General features: G+C 43.8%; 1 protein-coding gene across 3 annotated transcripts in view; it reads right to left on the reverse strand.

Annotated features, from left to right (window-relative positions):
• NECTIN1 (nectin cell adhesion molecule 1) overlaps positions 1 to 19414 on the reverse strand; it is a 476368-nt gene that overhangs the window by 23364 nt on the left and 433590 nt on the right. The window contains exon 10 of one of the 3 annotated variants that reach the window (XM_085645946.1): positions 6275 to 6456. The exons of the other annotated variants lie outside the window; for them this stretch is intronic. Coding sequence (XP_085502072.1) covers positions 6316 to 6456 — 141 coding nt within the window. The 3' untranslated portion in view covers positions 6275 to 6315. The remainder of the gene's footprint in view (positions 1 to 6274; positions 6457 to 19414) is intronic. 3 annotated transcript variants of the gene reach the window in all.

Genomic DNA, 19414 nt, shown 5'->3' on the forward strand with positions numbered 1-19414 from the left:
GTGGTTACTTCAGTGGAGCCATTTGAGGGTCCATCAAAGGTAACTCATTGATTCTCTCATCTCTGAATCGGTCAGGGGGAATGCACGCTTAGCAGGGCGAGATGCTTTCGGTAAGGTAAGTCATCCTGCTCCGCCACTCCCTGATTGAGGCCCTTAGAACTTTTGGTTGTGAAACCAGGAAAGGCTGAAAGTCACTGCCACAACATGGGTGCATTGGTGAACATAGTATGTAGGAGGGTTCTAATGTGAATTACTTGCTCTTTTGTCCAGGGAATGATCAAATTAATCAGATTCAGATGATTTCAACTGAGGTTCACATTATCAATCCTCATCTCTGTCCCCTGGAAAGCACAATCAGTATCAAGAAATTGGATATTACTGATGCAAGGGATATCTTAATTCCTAGGAATAACAACCCTGGAACAGAAACTGAAGTTCTTCTCCTGTGGAGATCCTGTCCCATTGGACTCATTGGATTCATTTTCTAACCCAGTTGTCTCACCACTTATAAAAACACACAACCTCTACCTCCGGGTAGACTTTGATTATTTCTTATCTGTTCACTGCAGATTAACGGACTCTCGAAGAAAGTAGGAATCGATTTACACCTCGGAACACAAGGTGACGCCCCTGGAGTAGCCAGTGTGCAACGGGCCTAGTGGAAGGAGATGATAATCCCCCTTTGGCTACTGTTTGAATTATAAAATACAGCAATAATCAGGACTTAATAGGCCCCTCAGTCCTCTGGGCCCCGGTGCACTCCACCTGCTACAGCAAGGGAAGCTACGCCCCTGGATAAGGCCAGTTAGGGCATAATATGTTGCTACATGTATACAAATCTATGCATGTTTCTAGATAGGAAACAGCAGATGCAGTGACCTTGGTGTTGTTCTGAATCCTGCTGCTAACGTTGAGAAGGTCTTGTCCAAGTCCCCTCTTTTAGTTCTTTGATTTTAAGTCTGGAAATATGGAGATCTTTGGTGTTGCTTTGGCATCATGATGGGGGTGCACCAGTCATTACTTTTCATGAAAACTACTGAGACTTGGAGAGGCATCAACTGAAGATCCATTGGTGAGACGTGAGGGATGTGATCGCATTTCCCCACCCCTCGGATGAGTGGGGTGGTGTGTGAGATTGACTTCAGGGAGCATGAAGTCTTTGACGCTGTCTTAGGAGGCCATTGCTACCTTGTAACGGGAGAGGACCACAGCCTGGAATGGTCGTTGCAATGTTTGTTTCTGGGAGGGTGGGTTATCCTATCTAGGGCTTGGTCGCATTATGCCACTTAGAATTTGAGCCAAATTTTTTTTTCTGGAAGCGGTACTGTGCTGGATTGTTCAAAAAACATATTTACATTTGATAATTGGTAGTTGGCAGTTTGAAAGAGTGAAGGACTTGGGTAGATTTACATCAGAAAGAAGGACTGGGCAAAGGGCTGTGTGAGAGAAATATAATCCATCTAGTACATTATATTTCATTGCACCTGTCCATGTATTCTACCGTTCAACTATGGGAGAATTGCCAGCTCCACAAGAGTACCAGGAAAGATTTTGAAATACAATCGCAGTGGCGGCTCGTGCAGGTAAGCGCGGTAGGGTGAGACGGGGTGGGGGGTGATGTTCGAAATATGACAGGATTGTGAACATAAAATAATTAAATGAATAAAACCACTTACCTTGCGCTCACCGCATTATAGAGTTGGCGATGCAGCGAGCACAATATAAGTGGTTTTATTTATTTATCTATTTTATGTTCACTATCCATGTCATATGTCAACTTCCATCCCTAACACCCCACTGCACTTATCTGCACGGGCCACGACTGTAGAATGGTATCACTTTACATCTTTTTTTTATGTCAAACTCGCCTTTCCAGAGTATCCTGCCTATGTGCGAGTTCCGACTAGTGGATCCCTCTTCCTCCAGCCCTCAATCCCAATTCCTCCTCTTCTCCTCCCTTTCCCTCCCTTCACTCTCAGTTGCATCACTATGAGGTTCTGTGTTTTTTTCTCTTCATTGTGCCTGGTAGAGGGGTATATGGCCTATTACACTTTTTTACTTATATATGCATCTCTCATTTTCTCCTTAAAGTGCCTTAATGCCAATCTGGTGGAAGGAGAACTATATAAAACTGTTAAATTCATGCACAAGGTATTTTTCTCTGAGCAGTCAATATCTTATGGTACTTTTCCTCTGCTATCCGCCACTATCCTTCTCAATCCAAATAACGGACTAACATGTCCACCGCTCAAATTAATTTCATATTTCACTATACTAACTCACCATTAATCCTATTTGAGTTTCGGAGTAGCGTGCTACTCACATAAAAGCACTTTGACACCTCGTCAGGGGTAGGAAGCGCTATATAAATGCAATTACAATACAATAACGGTAAGAATGTTAATTGCTGACAGACAGGGACCCTCTAGTATGCGACACTCCCAGCAATATCTTGTTCTGCTAGCAAATTACAGAGTAAGAAGATTGTTTGCTCTAGCCGGGGAGAGTACCTGCCCCTAAATATAATTAAGAACAAACACAATCCAAAGGTTTCAGACAAATGCCTTTGTGGTGAAAAAGAGGATCTGGAATTTTTTATGTTGGTTTGGGGCCATTACGGCAAGACTAGGTCCAACACAATAACTAAGATCCTCTGCAAAGAGCAACCTGGAAATAAGGTGGCTCAAATATTCGTCTAGTTAAGCCACCTTGCAGGACATGAGACCAGGGCAACAGGCCTGTACTTGAAGCCCAGTTGAAACATCCGTACAAAACTCCAAAACGCTTAACGAGAACACTTGCCTATTTTGTTTATTATCGCTTTTTGAGTCACTTAGTTAGAGCCATTGTTCTATGTTCTATGTTCTTGGACTTCTTGGGTGTGTCATAATCGGTTCTGCTTTTAGAGTATATAGCATTTGGTTTTGTTTCTAAATGCATTTTAATCTTTTTGTTTTTATTCATATGTGTGAAAGGCAGCTATGTTTTGTACTATGGGCCAAAAGCACTTTAATAAATTCAAATTCAAATTATAATAAAGGTCAAGAAGGGCCTTCCCCTGGTTTGATGCAAATTCCAAATACATCCCTGTAAGCGTTGTATGTTGTTTTGCAATCAACAATATTTTTGCTCTGGGTTAGAGTCAAACGTATTAGATAACACTTCAGATCTTTACTTAACAGGATCTCAGCCTTTGTAGGTACAGCAGACGTGTAGAGCCCAAATCCTATGAGTGCTTATAGGCCTTTATGGATTTCCTTGTTTTGGAGATTAAGTAAAAGTTCCTACAGAATCCCAATGCTAAATGTCCATGATGGTACTAGAATCTGCCGTCAGGATCCTCTCTTTTAGCCATACGTATAAGAAGAAAGATTAAGCGCAGACAATTCAAAAATTGGGTACTAATTAAGGCTTAACTCAATCTATGTCTCTTCTGATCCTAGCTCCATTAAAGTTCCTAAATGTTTGAAGTTTGAAGGATAAATTTACAGCATATGATTGTTATTCTGCTCCACTCTATTTGGCATTCCAGTAAAAAGGGTAGGTAATGCAGCACTAAGGGGCTGATTATGAGTACCGAGGGCTTGGTCTCGTTAAGCGTGCTATTCTGGAGGTACCGATACGGGTGCATCAGCACTTCCATGGGGCCGTGGGTTGAGAGATTTAACAAGGATTATAAAGTAGATCCTGAGGGTCCTCTTAAAAATCGCCTGTGAATCGGTATGATCTGTCCTCATTCTCTTGGTTATTTCTCATTTCTCCCCAGTATTTAAGCAGCAGACTTTTCTGCTTACAGCAGACAAAATCTCTGGGTGGACAGTACAGGATTTGCAGTCAATCTGTGGGACCTGCAATTGAAATGAAGTCTACTCAACTATAATTGGTGGAAACGTGTAATTGGTCCTTAGAATTTTTTTAGATGGTTTAGCCTTGCCTCCTAATTTAGATCGGCGTCCTTCATCCGAACAGTAGGTTATTTTTAACTGCTCAGAACTTTGGCCAGCCTCAATTCAAAAGGATCACAATTTTGAATCAACGACTACAGTCTATGATTTGGAATAATTAATAGTTAAGTGTCAATAACCCAAGACCTCAGGACAATGGAACCAGGAAGTTAAAAGAAAGCCACACCACATACGTTAAAGAACACTGGGGCAGAGAAGGCCCAAGAAGGACTCCAACGCAGAGAAACCTTTGGGAAATAAAAATACCATGAAAAACCCTCGTATTGGTGCTTTGGAACTGCAGTGTTGTGTGGTGTTCCTGTAAAATGGTGTGGATTTTGTACAGTACTAGACACTATTCTTATCTTGCAGCTCTTCACCCGCTACAATTTAGAAAAACATTACTAAATCATTACTGCTGCACAGATGGCTCGTAACCAGGGCCACCAGAATTATGTGACAATGCAACACCTCATTTTGTGGCATAGTATGCAAATACATGGGATGATCTAAAGCCAGCCATGCCGCCCAACACTTTCTTGCTTTACAAAATAAGGATGTCATATTGCATTAAAAGGTGCGGTTCTTGATTCTTTTGTTGTCTGCTATGTTTCAAAACCCATCTCTGAAATGGAAGCTAAGTCACTGTTTTCTAACAAGAGCAAGCACCACAAAACTCTGCGCCTTACAAATATTTGTATGTAAATTTCTTAATAAAAGTCAATTTAAAGTTGAAAACTTTCGACTTATGAAAGCAGATGGCTCTTTGTTGGACTTCTTTTAAATGCTAGGGGAAACTGCAGCTTTCATAGTGATGGAAATATGAATTGGCTTCAACAGGAAAACTTTGAAATTGTTAATATAAACAAAGTAGAAGGAACAATTATCAAAGTACGGTCCATAACATAAAATACTTAAGAAAGAATGTTTCGGCTTAACATAGCATAGCCACAAAGTATTTGAACAATGTTGCCAAAGTGATTCATTACTTTCACCTTCTTTTACATTTGTTAAAATATGCTACGTTTTATTTGAATCCTGGTGGGGAAAAAAAGACATAAATCATAAACATAAATCCCTCCAATTCGCAGAGAGATGGTAATGCCACTTTTAGACATATTCTTATTTTTCCAAAGTGTGTACATAGCAGTCAACAAATGAAAGTGAGGCAAGCAACTTCTGCAGAGGTTTGATACATGTCCTGTATTTCACAGCATTCATTGCAACTTTTGATCTGTTTGCTAAAAAACTCTGGGGCATATTATCAAGCATGGCGGTAAAATTATTGCCATTTAGCTGCAGTTTAGCGGCGATAATGGGCTTGATAATATGCCGCAGATAATTCCAATAGAAGCCCATGTTGACACCAGAACAATGGCTTCTATGGGAATTCTCACGGGCATATTATCAAGCCTATTATCGCCGCTTTAGCTGCAGTTTTCTGCCGCTAAAGCGGCGATAATCTTAATGCCGTTTCTTGATTATATGCCCCACTGTGACAAATGAATAGTGTGCTAAGCCAACAATTGAGCAAAGTGCACAGCCGCTTTAAAATCACCCATGCCAATTTCTGTGCCTCTAACCTAGTGCGATAGAACAGTAATGTAATAGGCATGCTTTGGGCCAGGTATGCAATTCTTTAGTATTTGTTGGCTAGTGTAATTCTGAGTAATTTCATGGTCATGCAGTAGATTTAAGGCACACTGATTTGTGAGTCCCTGCTCTTGGCAGAGCATTTTTGGGGTGGTGGTCTCAGCCTCTTCTCTCTCTGCTCTTGCCAATAGTTACCGTGTGAAATGTTCAGTGAGTGTATGACAAACAATGTGGCCCAACAATTTTACAGAAGCCAAGGTACTGAGACAGTGACAAGCAACAGCAACGCCCATGTAGCTCCATGCAGTCGCATGCTTTCCCATGCAGTTGCATGCAGTGCCATGCATGGATGTTTGCAGCAGACATTCCTCCATGCAATACATGTGCTCTCGGTTTAAAGACTCTCCAGTCTTGTCTGCCCTCGGGGATCAACAAGGGGCACATACACAATCTTGGGGGGGCAGAGTGGTAGAGGTGGCCAACAGAGAGATTGGAAGATGGCTCTACAGACCAGTGTCTCTTGATGCGGGAAGGACTGGGGCACAACCAGTCACAGGTCTGGCGCAGCGACAGCCCCAGTGAACCTGGAGACCTACGGCCAGTGTCGACACCTGCCAACATCCCTGTAGGCCTTTCACCCATGGATACAGGGAAGAGCATGCGTATCCATGGAGGTGATGGGGAGACAACAGAATGACACATTCACAGAGAAAGTAGGCGGAACATTAGTAGTGTACCTTGAGGCCAGAGTCTGGGGGAAGGCCTAGGGTGGCACGTGTTAGCGTATGTTAGGTTGGATGGTGGCGTACTCCACGAGCTCTCCGCTGGCATGGACGGAGCTCCGGGGGCTGGGCGACGAGGCTAGAGCCGACGTGTCCAGCTCCGCATACTGGACGTCACTGTCCTTCGTGCCAGAATTCTGGAGATAGGAAAGCAAGTGAAGCGGGGAGACCATGAGGAGAACATGACGGAGACATGGAGAAAATGGCAAAGTGCAGTGCCGGTAGAAGAGAAGTGAAAGGGGAGTGGGGAAAAATGGAGTGTAGAGGGTGCGAAAGGAGACAGACAAAGTCAAAAGGGGAGAGAAGGGAGTGGGACAGGAGAGAAAAGAACAGGGACAAAAGAAAAGGTAAAGATGAAGGGGGTAGTAGAGAAGGAAAGTGAGAGAGAATGAAAGCGAGAGAAAAATGGAGGGGAAGGGAGGGAGAGAGAAAAACAGGAATGAGTAATGTAGTGATAGAAATATTAACCCAGGTGGAGAGCAGCAGAAGAAAGGGAAATGGAAGTAAAGGGGAAAAGGTCGAAGGGTCGAGAACAAATTTTAGGAGTGAGAAAATGCATAGCGGTGAAAATGGTGAAACCGAGAGTCAAATGGGTAACATGAGCGGGGAAGGTACAAAACAAGAAACAACAGAGTTAGTGGGAAAAAGATAAAAAAAGATAAAAAGTAGGATAGGAACAGTGAACAACTAAAACAAAACTGGTGTTAGAATGAGTCACATTCCTTTGGTCAAGAAATGTGCATTGCAAAAAGTTAGGGGTAAGCTCTGAAGGTGAGCACATAATATAGCAGTGATAGTGACAGGTCAAGGGAAGACAGGGTGACCACACTGCAGGTCGCTTTCACAATGTCACCATCTGCCCTAACGTCTCCAATACCAGGCACCTTCATCCCTCACTGAGGATTTCTTCAGTCCCCAGCAGGTTCATTCCTCCCCGATGCCTTCCGCTCCCTTGGTATTCACCCATACTCCCCTTCCTGGAACTTTCATTCCACCCTGGTACTTTATTTGCTACCAACTTGGTATGTTCGGCCCTGTTGGGCATCTTTTTCTTTTACTGATACCTTTGTCCCTCCAGTGTATCCTCATCCATGCGTGGTCCCTTATTCCCTCCTTGGCACCTTTATTCCTCTCTGTTATCTTCTCTACTCCCTTCTACTTTCATATTTCCATGGTCTACTCTTCCATATTTGGTACCTTTGCCTCCCCCAGTACCTTCATTCTTACTTCTTTGTCTATTCCTGGTACCTTCCTCCTTTTCTAGAGCCTGTTCTCTTCTCATGTACATGCTGGCCACCTCCCAATCTTCATCAGTGGCTTTCGCCTCTCTGGTACCTCCATACTACCTACATGCTACCTTATTCGCTCTGCTGTATCTCCATCACACACTGGACTCGTTATCTCTTTCTGTTGCCTTTATTCCTTTCCTCGTACCTTCATCCCTCCCTGATGCCATCGCCCCTCCCTGGTGCCTTTATCTTTCATGGTTTCTTCTTACATTCCTCGTACCTTATTCACTTTAGTACCTTTGCCCATCTCACACACCTTCATCATTCCTGAAACTATTATCACTCTCTGGAACCATTATCACTTCACTGTCTCTTCTTCCTTCACTGGTACCTGCCCCATCCCTGATATTTTTCCGCCTCCTTCTTATCTTGATCAATCCCTAATATTTTACTCCTTCCATTTGGCCCCTCATTCCACCGGTCCCTTAACCCATCTTTAGTACATTTATCGCCTGCTGTTACCTTCTCACCATGACAGTACCCTAATCACTTCAAGATCTCTTTTTACATCCTGATACCTTCTCCCATGACTGGTATCTTCACACCTTCCTTGTACCATTATCCCTCTCTGAACCTTCCTTCCTTTAGATAGATAGCTCTACACCTTTCTTACACCATCATCTCATCCCCATCTCTTCTCTCCCTGGTACCTTCTACTTATCCTAGTAACATTATCCCTTCCTCACCCTTTCTCCTGGTACAATAATCCTTTCCTGGAGTCTTCTCTTTTACTGGGAACTTAATTCCCCTGGCATCTTCTCCTATAAAAGGTACATCATATCTAGTTGGTATCTTCCTTCTCACCTCCCTACCTTTCCCTCTTCCTGACGCCCTCTTTCCTTTTTGGCACTATTCACATAGTACCTTTTTCTGTTCGCAGCCCTTTTGTCCCTCCCACTAGCCCCCTCCATGGCTCCTTTCTTCAAGTACATTCTCCTTGTGCCTGCTTTTCTGGGTGTTACTTCCAGTCCTTTCTGGTACCTTTTCTTCTCCATTGTACCTTCCCTCCTCAATTTAATATCTCCCTGGTTACATTACCATGAAGCACTTTCCAAACCCGGGTATCCTCGTCCTTCATGGTTCCCATTATGGCAAAACATTCTCATCTCCACAGCAACTTCAGCCCCAGGTGCAAAATTCTTAGGGGGTACAACTTTTTAAAAGAAATTATTGCGCCCCTCGCCCGTGGACTGTTAGTACTTCCTGAGCTAATGGTCCACGGGTTAGGGGGCACAATACTTTCTTTTAAAATGTTGCCCTTGGTGATGGCAACACAAGCTATGCCGCTGTGCACACATGAGTTGAAGTCAGACATCATAACAAGCAAGCAGATGCTGACCCCTTTCTACACATCCTTTAGTTAGAACCAGATTGGCCCTTTGGGTACCTGTGTAGGTGTAAAGAGCAGCTTCGTACACCTGGCCGTGCTGGGCGGACCTTCACTACTGCATTTATGTAGTGGTTGGGTTAAAATGGTTTGCACATTGGGCATGCAAGAGGCTCGACGGATGAGACCCAAACAGGGTCGAACTGGCGTATAGGGCAATTAGGCAGTGCCCTAAGGTTGGTCTGACAGGCCAGTGTATGGGTCCGCCAAGGCCCGTGCGGGTAAGAGTGGAGGGGATTCGACAGACGACAATGAGGGGAAATGAAATGAATAATTTTCCTTTGTGGTCGTCTGTCGAAATCTCGCCCCCCACCACCCGCCCCACCATTCTTACCTGCATGGGCGCGACAGGTATGGGTTTGTTTTTTAGCCAATCGTACGCCTGTTTTGTGGTGTGGTGCGCTAGTTTTTACTGTTGAGTTCCCTGATTTTAAAACAATCATTGTCTGCAACAAGCTCAGATACATACAGTCTTCCATACCTTACCAAACACTTATGCGGCGTGTTTTTACAAGTTTAAAACTGTCCCAATTAGCAAACATAGGGCACTTTTCCACTGCTTTTTAGCTGATTCACTAATGGGGAGCACTTTTATCCTGGCGCCCGGTTCCGATTTTCCGTCCTAGTCCGACCCTGGACCCCGACAAACCCACGCAGATAATCTGATTATTCAACAGAGGAAAAAGAAATCCTTTATGATAGGCGCGCGGCGCTGAAGACGCCTGAACCTGCCCCTTCCAACCACACAGGAGATAAACCCTTGAAGTACTCGAAGAATGGTGAGATTAATGAAGGGCGCGAGGCCTTGATTTCCCACCGATTCCGACATGAAGCACCGCTTTATGGAACACTTTCCGCCAGGCCCGGAGCATTGTTCTGCGGCGGGGCCTAATGAAGTAATTGTGAAATATATGACAAATTCAATTACCGTGGAATAAGAAAAGATTCCCCGCATGAAAGAAGGGATTCGGAATCACGTGCGCCTGGAATCTTCGCGAAGCGGCGCTAATGCGGCTGCAGGCCTGATCTCACAGGTGTGAGCATTAAGGGCGGGCGGGCCTGGCTGGGAGCCCGGCGGCCATTTTATAAGGAATAGTACATCATAATAGAGGGGAGAGGAATATCTATAAGTCATGAGAAAACAGCAACAGACTCCCGGGCCCTGTTATAGAGAAGGCAGTGGCGTAACGAAACTTGAGCTCCCCCCCCCTCCTACAAGGTACATGAAGGGGCTCCGGTCTGAATTTAATCAGTAGCTCTCAGGCCACAGTACTGTGCTGATGGGGCCCTATGCAGTTCAGCCCCCCCCCCCCGCACTATGGGGGCTGCAGGGGCCTGTGTTATACCACTGATGAGAGAGGGGTACAGGAGCGCAACAGGCATGTGCGCCCAATTTGTGCACCCATGGCGCATGTGGTATTACAGAAGGGGCCGCAGACACTTGTGCTGCCCCTTCTGTAATACTGATAGCGCTGGCGCACACGCAGTGCCACCACTATCATAGGAGGGTGTTCCCTCATTTGCATCGGGGCGTGCCTCTTTGCCTGCACTGTATTATGGATGTGGGCACTGAGGCAAACATGCTTTTGGGAGGTGCACTAAAAGTGTGTCACAAAAAGGTGACGCACTTTTAGTGTGCCTCCTAAAAGCAGTGCTCAGGAGGAGAGAAAGGGGGTCCCATGGACCCCTCAAAAATTCCCTTATAGGCAGGTGCAGTCTTTCATTGCACCCACCGCCATGATGATCTCTCACCCTCTTGAAAGTGCAGGGGGATTGCTGCCTGCACAGTAAAACATGGAGTCGCTTTGAAGCAGTCACTTCATATTTCTCGACTGAGGGAAGCGCATTGACCATAATAGGGTGCACTTTCCCTGTTTGCACCTGGCACACCTGTTTTAAGAAGCACCGTGGCGCAAACAGGAAAAGTGCACCCCTATTGCAATACTGGCCCTGGTCTGACTTTACAGTGACCAAAGATAGGTTGGAATTTGGAGTAAGAAACGACAGATAAGAGATTTAACAAACAACACAAGATATGGTTTTATGCAAATCAACATGCGATTCGAATTTATACTCAGCTCGACTCAAGATCTGAGGTTACACAAACCATAACGAGATCTGAGTCTAGAGAAATCAGCACTGAAGTTACAAGAAATAATAAAAAATATGAGGTGACACAAATAAACACAAGAAGGAAGGCAACAGCAATCAAAACAACACCTGAGGTTACCGGTATGAAAGTATGACTGAGGTTGAAAGTATTAAAACAAGATGTGACGATATGCAAATCAACAGAAGATCTCAGTTTGGAGGAATGAAAACAAGATGAGAATTTGCCTAAATCAACACAAGGTCTGAGGTTTCAGGAATTAACACAAAATCTGAGGTTGTATGAATAAACACAAGATCTGAAGTTACAGGTATCAAAATACCATGTGAGGTTAAGGAAATCAACGCAAGGACTCAGGTTACGGGAATGAAATCAAGATCTGAGGTCAGAAGAATCAAAGCAAGATGTTGGGTTACAAAAAGCAACATAAGGTGGAAGATTACAAGTGTTAACACACAATCTGAGGATACAGGATTCAATGTTTGACTTTACAGACCCAACATAATATCCGAGTTAATATGCAACAACAGCATTTGCCCACTCACAGCAATGGGAGGGCAGAAAAAATAATGAAAGATCTTAAGTCACGTGCCACCACAATATTGTTCTTTAGAACAACAAATGTCACGCCTGAGCTTGAAGAAACCAATTCAAGATATGAAATTATAACAACGTACTGCAAGTGTGAGCTTGGTGTAAAAACAACGGTGTGCCTGAATTTACAGAAAACAATACGAGATGTGAGTTTAAATGAACCAACAGAAGATGTCAGCGTCAAAGAACCAAAGCAAGTTGTGAGCTTAGAAACTCCAACGCAATATTTTTGTTTACATGACTAAACACCACGGTCAAGACAAAAGCAATCAATGGCAAATCTTAGTTAAAAGTAATAAATGCAAACTCTTAGTCCACAGGGTTGAACAGTAGCTTTGACCATTTAGAAATCAATACAAGATCTGAAATTAAAGTAATCAACAAGATATCTTAGTTTGCCAGAACCAATTGGAGGTCTGAGATTACAGAAAGAAACACAAAGTCTGCACCTAGAGAAATCAACACAGTATCTCATTTTGCACAAAACAATAGCAAGTTTTGACATATAGGTACCAATGACAGGTCTAGGCTTGGAGGAACCAAGACAAGACCTTTGTTTACTTGAGCCTACTTCAGATCCGGGTTTACTGGAACCAATAGCAGGATAGAAACTAAACTAGAGAAGCAACCACACGATTAGAGCTTACATGAACCACCAAGAGATCTAAATCTACAGTGTCAATTAGAAGTTTACAGAAACCAACCCAAGGTCTGTGTCTCCAGGAACCATAAGTAGGTTTGAGCTCAGTTCCGAGCTTAAAGGAATTGAAACCATGTCTGGCTTAATGTCAAACAATGACTAGTTTGAACATAAAATAATGACCACAAGATCAGAACGTATACGAATCAGTACTTGATCTAGGTTTATGTGATCCAACGTTAGGTAAAAGCTTACAGAAACCAATCCAAGATTTACGTTTACAGAAACCAAATCCTGTTTTATGTCTGCTTGATCCAACACAACAAATGAACATCCAGAAACTGATCAAGATCTGGGTGTATGGGAGCCTCTCCCACACCTGAGCTAGGTTACAGGAACCAAATCAAGTCCCTGCTTACTAGAACCAAAGATGTCTGAACATACAAGATTCAAGGCCAGAATTGAGTACTGAAGGATCAAACCAGGTCTAATCTTGCAGGAACGAACATCATATCTGAAAAAATAGGCTCGAAAACAAAGTCATATTTTACAGGAGCAATACCATATCTGAGTTTACATAAACCAAGACCAGATCGACATTGACAGGAATCAACATCATATATGAGCTTTTAAGAACCAACACCCGGTCTCTGGTTACAGAAAACAAAATCAATGATGAACGTGCAGGAATAAACACCAGAGGCCATATGGTATAAAATGCCATGGGGGCACAATGGTGTTTGTAGTGTTTCATGTACCACAGAGCACTTTTGTTTCTTAGAAAGCTCTGCAGATGCTTGTGAGGCCGCTTCTCTAATAAGGATTGCACAAACGCACAACTTGTGATGGCGTGTTCAAAGGGGGATGTTCCCTCACATGCATGAGGTGTGGCCTGGTGCAAAACAGGAACCCATTTGTCATCGCAACCATGCTATATTAGAAATGCATTCGCAATGGCAAAGGAGCCATAAAGAGGTGCACTGATTATGTGCCACACAGAGGTAGTGCACAATTAGTGCATCTCACCAAAAATGTTCTACAGGAAGAGCTTGCAGGGTCCTAAGAACCCGAAAGGCATCCTCCTGCAAGTAGGTACAGTAACACACTGCACCCTTGCTCCCGCTCCTAAGTGAGGCCGGTGTCGACCAGTGAAAGATGGAGCAATGGCCTCCAACCGGCGCTTTTTCCTACGCTAAAAAACACTCTCCTTGGCTCAGGCTCGAACTGTGAGTTTGCTCCTCCACTGAGGAGAGCACATTTTCTGGGAATAGGATACACTACCCTGGTCTGAAGCAGGCACACTTAATTAAGGGTTCACCCCAGCAGAATAGGGGCAATACACACAATATTTAATCCAGACCCAGACCAGAGTGTCCAGGGCCAAAAGGTCCCTGGAGCTTTCAAGAGTCAACATTGGGTCTGTGTTTAATGGGACACCAGAGCAGAGCTTATAGGAAACAAAACCTGGTCTGAGCTTACAGTTACTAACACTGCATCGAAGCTTATAAGGAACTAAACAGAGTGTGGCTTTACAGGAACCGCTGTCAGGTAAAACTAGCATTTGCAATGTAATAGGTTTTTCATTCGCGAGAGTTTAAACTATTGGCATTGTAAATGACAAAGCCTTTTATTCATATGTTTTGATAATTAACACATACATAAAAGGCATTGACGTATATAATGCCAATAGCTGAAACTCTTCTAAATGTGAGACCTAGTTAATTTTAAAGAAGCGCCCGCCATTGTCCCTGGCTGCTTGGAAAGTGAGGGCCCGCATGGCGCACTGAAGGTCGCAGAAAAGCATGTTGTGCATCCAGTAAGAGAAACTCATTAAAGAAAATAGTTCTTACAGACTAAATAAAGACATACGGTGCAACAACAGAAGTAAAAGAGACAGTTCTCATGGGAGGTTGCAAATGAAGACATGGTGGTACTAAGGAGGGACTAACAAGCCTATTAACGAATCAGAAGCCAGCATTTACAAAGGACAATGACACAAGCCAAGGAAAAATATGGGCAGAGAGTGGGCGGAGCTTCAAATCCATACTCAAATACAGCAGGCCTCGCAGCGCATGCGCTGCCCAGGCTCAAACTAAAAAACTGCCAAGGTTAAAGATCCTCCACGAAGGAGGAGCAGGACTGAAGAGTCTTCAGCTGTTTCAGAAATGCTTCTCTAAAGCAAAAGCTTTTTGCCCAGCGGCTCAGAAAAATGTGTGATCAAAAGGGTAAACTAAACATTAGATCAAATTCTGAGATGCTAAAGAGGTTACTGTGAGAAAAAAATCAATGTCAATTATTATGAAAAAGAAGATTGTTGGACAATTATATACCTACCATCACTCAATGTTCATTAGATGGTTTGCCTGCTTTGCTTTGAACATGCTTTCAATATAATAGATTTATTAATAAAAGCATGAAACTAAAAACATAGTTTTTAGATTTTTCTCTGAATACCTTCACTTCACCACCCCATTCTCTTTGTTGTAGGTCTCCCTTGAAATGCAGGCCACCGTATAATATTTTTACTGCATATATTTACTGTGATAAATACAAAAGCTTTTGTCAGTTTCTTGGAAGGTATGCTTTCCAACATTAGTGGTGTACCAGAATTTTGAGTTCTAAATATGGTGCTAAAAAACTATCATTGCCGAAATAATTATGACCAAAACATCAAAAAGGTAAAATAAACAAAGGTAAACATAGGTATAATATACTTAACTCCACATATATGTACCTTGATGATGCATGTATCTGCAAGGTATGTAGATGCAAAGTTATAAATACAATGGGCCTTATTAACAAGCCCCTTGCGTGCCAGTAGGTCACATTTTCCCATATTAAAAGTGATGTACCGGCAGTGTAAGGGGCTTGTAAATAACCCCCTATATACCTATAAACTTAGATTGTCAATATTTTGATCGTCAACAGTGGCGGCTCCACCGCTATGGCGGAGGAGCGTCGCCTCACTGCTTTTAAGCAGTGCCAAGTAGAAACATTAAATGATAATAACCTAGAGTTATTATCATTTTATGCTTCATGTCCTGCTGCTTTGTGGGTGGGCGGGCCTGCTCTCCTCTTGGAACAGGGAAGGAGTGCTTTGCCTACTCCTAAGTGCTCACTGACCATTTGGTCGGCCGCCCAAAACAGTCATGCGCACTTTCCCTGTTCTCCATGCAGGCTGCATTACAGTCTGCATGGAGAGCATGCCCACCCTTCCAGCCCCTGGCTGAGCACAGTGTCACAGCGCTCAGACCAATCACAAAGCTGCATTGCAGCGTTGTGATTGGCTTAAGGGAGGGAGTTTGGCTGCCTGCTTCCTGTTCCTAGAGTCGGAGGCAGGAGAGCAGGAGCAGAGACTAGGGACCCAGCCTGAATGTAAGCTTATTTCTTTTTTATTCCACTCCTGCACCCCACCTTTCCGCGACCCCCTCCCGCACCCGCAAGGTAAGCCAGCCGCCACTGATCGTCAATACGTTTGGTCACATAATATTTAAACCTAGATATTCTAATTTACAATCCTAGCATCAACACAATGATTTAGTTTGTTCCTGCATTCGAACCTGTACCTTGTAATAATGAATAAAATGTGGTATTTTAGGGGCTCCTGAGAAAATTATCTTTCAAGAGAGGAGTGTGGTGTTAAAATAACCTTCAAAGGCCAATGCCCTGCCAGATGAGCACAGCAAGCACTCCTGAGGCATTTTAAGAGAGTGAACCCACAGTGGTCATATCGCATGAGGACCCAGGAAGCTACATATTGCTGGACCTTTAGAGATACAAATGTACTTATTAACCTTGTTGTGTACAATAACATAAGTAACAATACGTGGCCGATTGCAAATATATCACGACATGAACAGGCTTAAGGGAAGTTATGAAAGCTCTTATATATTATACAAACTGACCAGTTAATGAAAGTCATACATGTCTCTTCGATTTGCCCATCTAAACAGCTGCATGCGGTACAGGTAAGAGTGGTGGGCGGGCTGGGGGGCGGGGGGGGCGTAGGATCGGGGGTCAACAGACAACAGGGTAGGTAAAATTAAATTAGAAAAGAAATAAAACCACTTACCTTGCTCTCGCCGCATCGGCGAAGCGGCGAGCGGAAGGTAAGTGGTTTTATTCGTTTTTTAAATTTAATTTTACCTATTCCGTCGTCTGCCAACTTCCCCTCAACCCGCCCCAACCCACCGGTCTTACCTGTCCCTGCATCTTAATGATTCTCTGGAAGTCAAGTGCCAACGCTAAACATGCCTTTCTGGACTTGTCTTTTCAAGGTGCCACACACAGGTCCAGCAAGTACATCAGGACCATAAAGAGTGCCCAGGGTCAGAAGGCGCTACGAAATTGTGCAAAAAGAAGTAAGTGCTATGCAAAAGCCCCTAACAAAACATACCAAAATAGAACCGCCCGGTTGCGATGTGCTGGCGTTTGTACCAATAGTGTAGCCAGTGTGTCATGGGTCCTGATGCAAGGAAGGAAATAGCCGCCCCCCCCTCCCTCCCACAGCTGCTTTGGATTCTAAAACACAGCAATAATCAGCGTTCAGTGGGCCCCTAGGGCCTTTGGGCCCCGGCGCTACTGTACCTGTTGCACCAATGAAAGCTACGCCCCTGGCCTGCATAGACATTCACTGTAAGGAAAAGTACAGCATGTGAACCAGCCGTTCATCACCAATGTCATGGCAACCAAGGGCACGGTATACAACAGGTTTTTTTTAGAGATGAAAGCGCATCAATGATAGGGAGAGATGGTTTGAAGTCCTCTTCTGTGTTAGTCATTAATGACATCGGAGGTCAGGGGTCAGAGGTCTGGTGGATTAAGAAAGGCTTGGTGCGGACAAGTTCTGTCTCCTCAGCCTGGGAGGCCTGGCGCAGCTCACAGGCCGCTCTGTGACCTCAGAAGGCTCTGGAAGGGGATGTGCAAAGCATCGGGAGGGAGATGGGATTTGCAACTGCTGACATGCACACACATGACCAGTCAGAGTACAACGGCAGCCACACTGCGGGCAGAACTTCCCTCACCAGAGGTGCAGAGGCAGCAGCCCCACCTAAAGAAGGAAGAACGACCACATGAGCGTACTACATCGAGCCTCTAACGCCCGATGCCCAAAGTCCGATTCATGGGCACATGGAAGGAGGCAGAACCAAGTGTCACTTTTCGGGAGCTATCAGCAGGCGCCTGCCATGGATTGCATGGTTAGTCAAGTACTGAGAAGGTGCAGGGTACAACTCTGGCAGATAAGAGGCTCTGCCATAGATGAAACACTGTTGATAAGGGGTGGGGGGTAGCGGGTTGGATTTAACATGGACAGCAAGTCTCCTGGCCCTAAATCCGAGGTCAGGCCCTCCACACATATCTCCTGTTCATTTCTTACGAGTACCAAGCGGGTGAGACTGATACACACCTAGGGCTGTGCGAAATGTGTGTGAATTACTTTTACGCATAATTACCTGCAATTTTGGAAACTTGCACAAAAGTATGTGTAATTATTACACAATATGCATATATGGTATTAAGCATTCTTTTTTAGCACATTTTTATTTAATTTAAATTTATTTTGCGTTCTCCCTTCCAAAGACAGATGACACATTTTGCATTTAAAAAATAGCACCTAAAACACAACAACCATGAACAACAGCCACTCACATTCTGGTTATTCGCATTAATCCTGTGTTTGCACACTATAATTTTTCTCACGAATGTGGCACAATTACATGACGAGGCATAAAGATATTATTTCAGGATTTTTGTGTAACAAGCATAATGTGAAATTTCCAAAACTATGCCTTTATAATTGAAATTTCGACAGGGTCTACAAACAACCTACCAGCATCGTCTACAATGCAGCGTCCTTTGCCAGCCAAATCAGATTTTTGTACCAGCCATTGGCTTCTAGGCACTTTTCTCTCACCTCACTTTACAATCGCTTGCATGACTTAGCTGTCCGTAGCACAACAACTAGTCCAGTAGCGGCTGCTACCGACCTGGTGAGGCAGGGGCCTGGGGACTTTCCTTTTTGCTGCCGACCGCCGCCTCTTCTTTCTACGTCCTCCTCTCTGCATGGCAGGAAGCACGCAGCCTCCCAACGACCCCCTATACAGCCTGGCTTGAGAACATACAAAGGGCACATGACGCTTTGGCCAGCCCGAGACGGCTGGCCAAAGTGTCATGCGCACTTTAGGTGCTGCCACCACTCCTCACCCTGTGACGCAAGGGGAGCCCAGCCCTGCCTGCTTGGCTTCAGGTGCGTGCTGAATGCAAAAAATAAAATGATAATCACGAACGATATTATCATTTTATTTTTTGCATTCAGCTTGCAGCTGAAGCAGTGGGGCGATGCTCCACCGCCTTAGAGGTGGAGCCGCCACTGAACTAGTCACCTGGAGCTGTGCCTTAGCACCATGAATAGTTTTCATACTACTGATAAGTGATATGCTCTGAAGCAACTAATGTACTTCTTAAACTGCACGGGTTCTTAAAACAAAAAGTAAGATCTACTATGTCGTTTGCGAAACGTATGAAGGGTTAATTGAATAATCCTTGAACAACTGGATATTCTTTTGTTCTGCTTAGTTGCATAGGGAACGGCCTGTGAGGGTATTTTTATTTGTTTTCAACCAATTAGATGTGACATTTAGGAGAATAAATTATACTCCTCTAAAAGTAATAAATGAATAATTTAAGTTGGATTTAGCAAGAAGGACTGAGAACAAAAATCAACAATTCTATACAGGTATGGAGGTCTATGCGGTATGTTCTTTTTTGCTTGCCGTTAGAAATCTAGGTTCTGTCATATATTTTTAAAGCTTGCAACACAGCAAAATAAGAAGATCATAAAAATATTAGGAGTTTTGAGAAATTCGGCTAATTTACTTTTGCACAATTAAGTGAAGTTTCGGGAAATTACGCAAAATTATGCGTACTTAAATGAAATGCAAAATGGGCATTTGGTGCTATACTTTATTGGGAAATGTAAGGAAGCATTTCGAGCGGAAAAAAAAATGCCAAGACCACAAATGCAGCAAACAGAAGCTGCTCATTTTCTGGTTGTTCCTGTCATTTCTGTCGCACG

The sequence above is a fragment of the Triturus cristatus genome, chromosome 3_1 (assembly GCF_964204655.1).
Source record: "Triturus cristatus chromosome 3_1, aTriCri1.1, whole genome shotgun sequence".
NCBI lineage: Eukaryota > Metazoa > Chordata > Amphibia > Caudata > Salamandridae > Triturus > Triturus cristatus.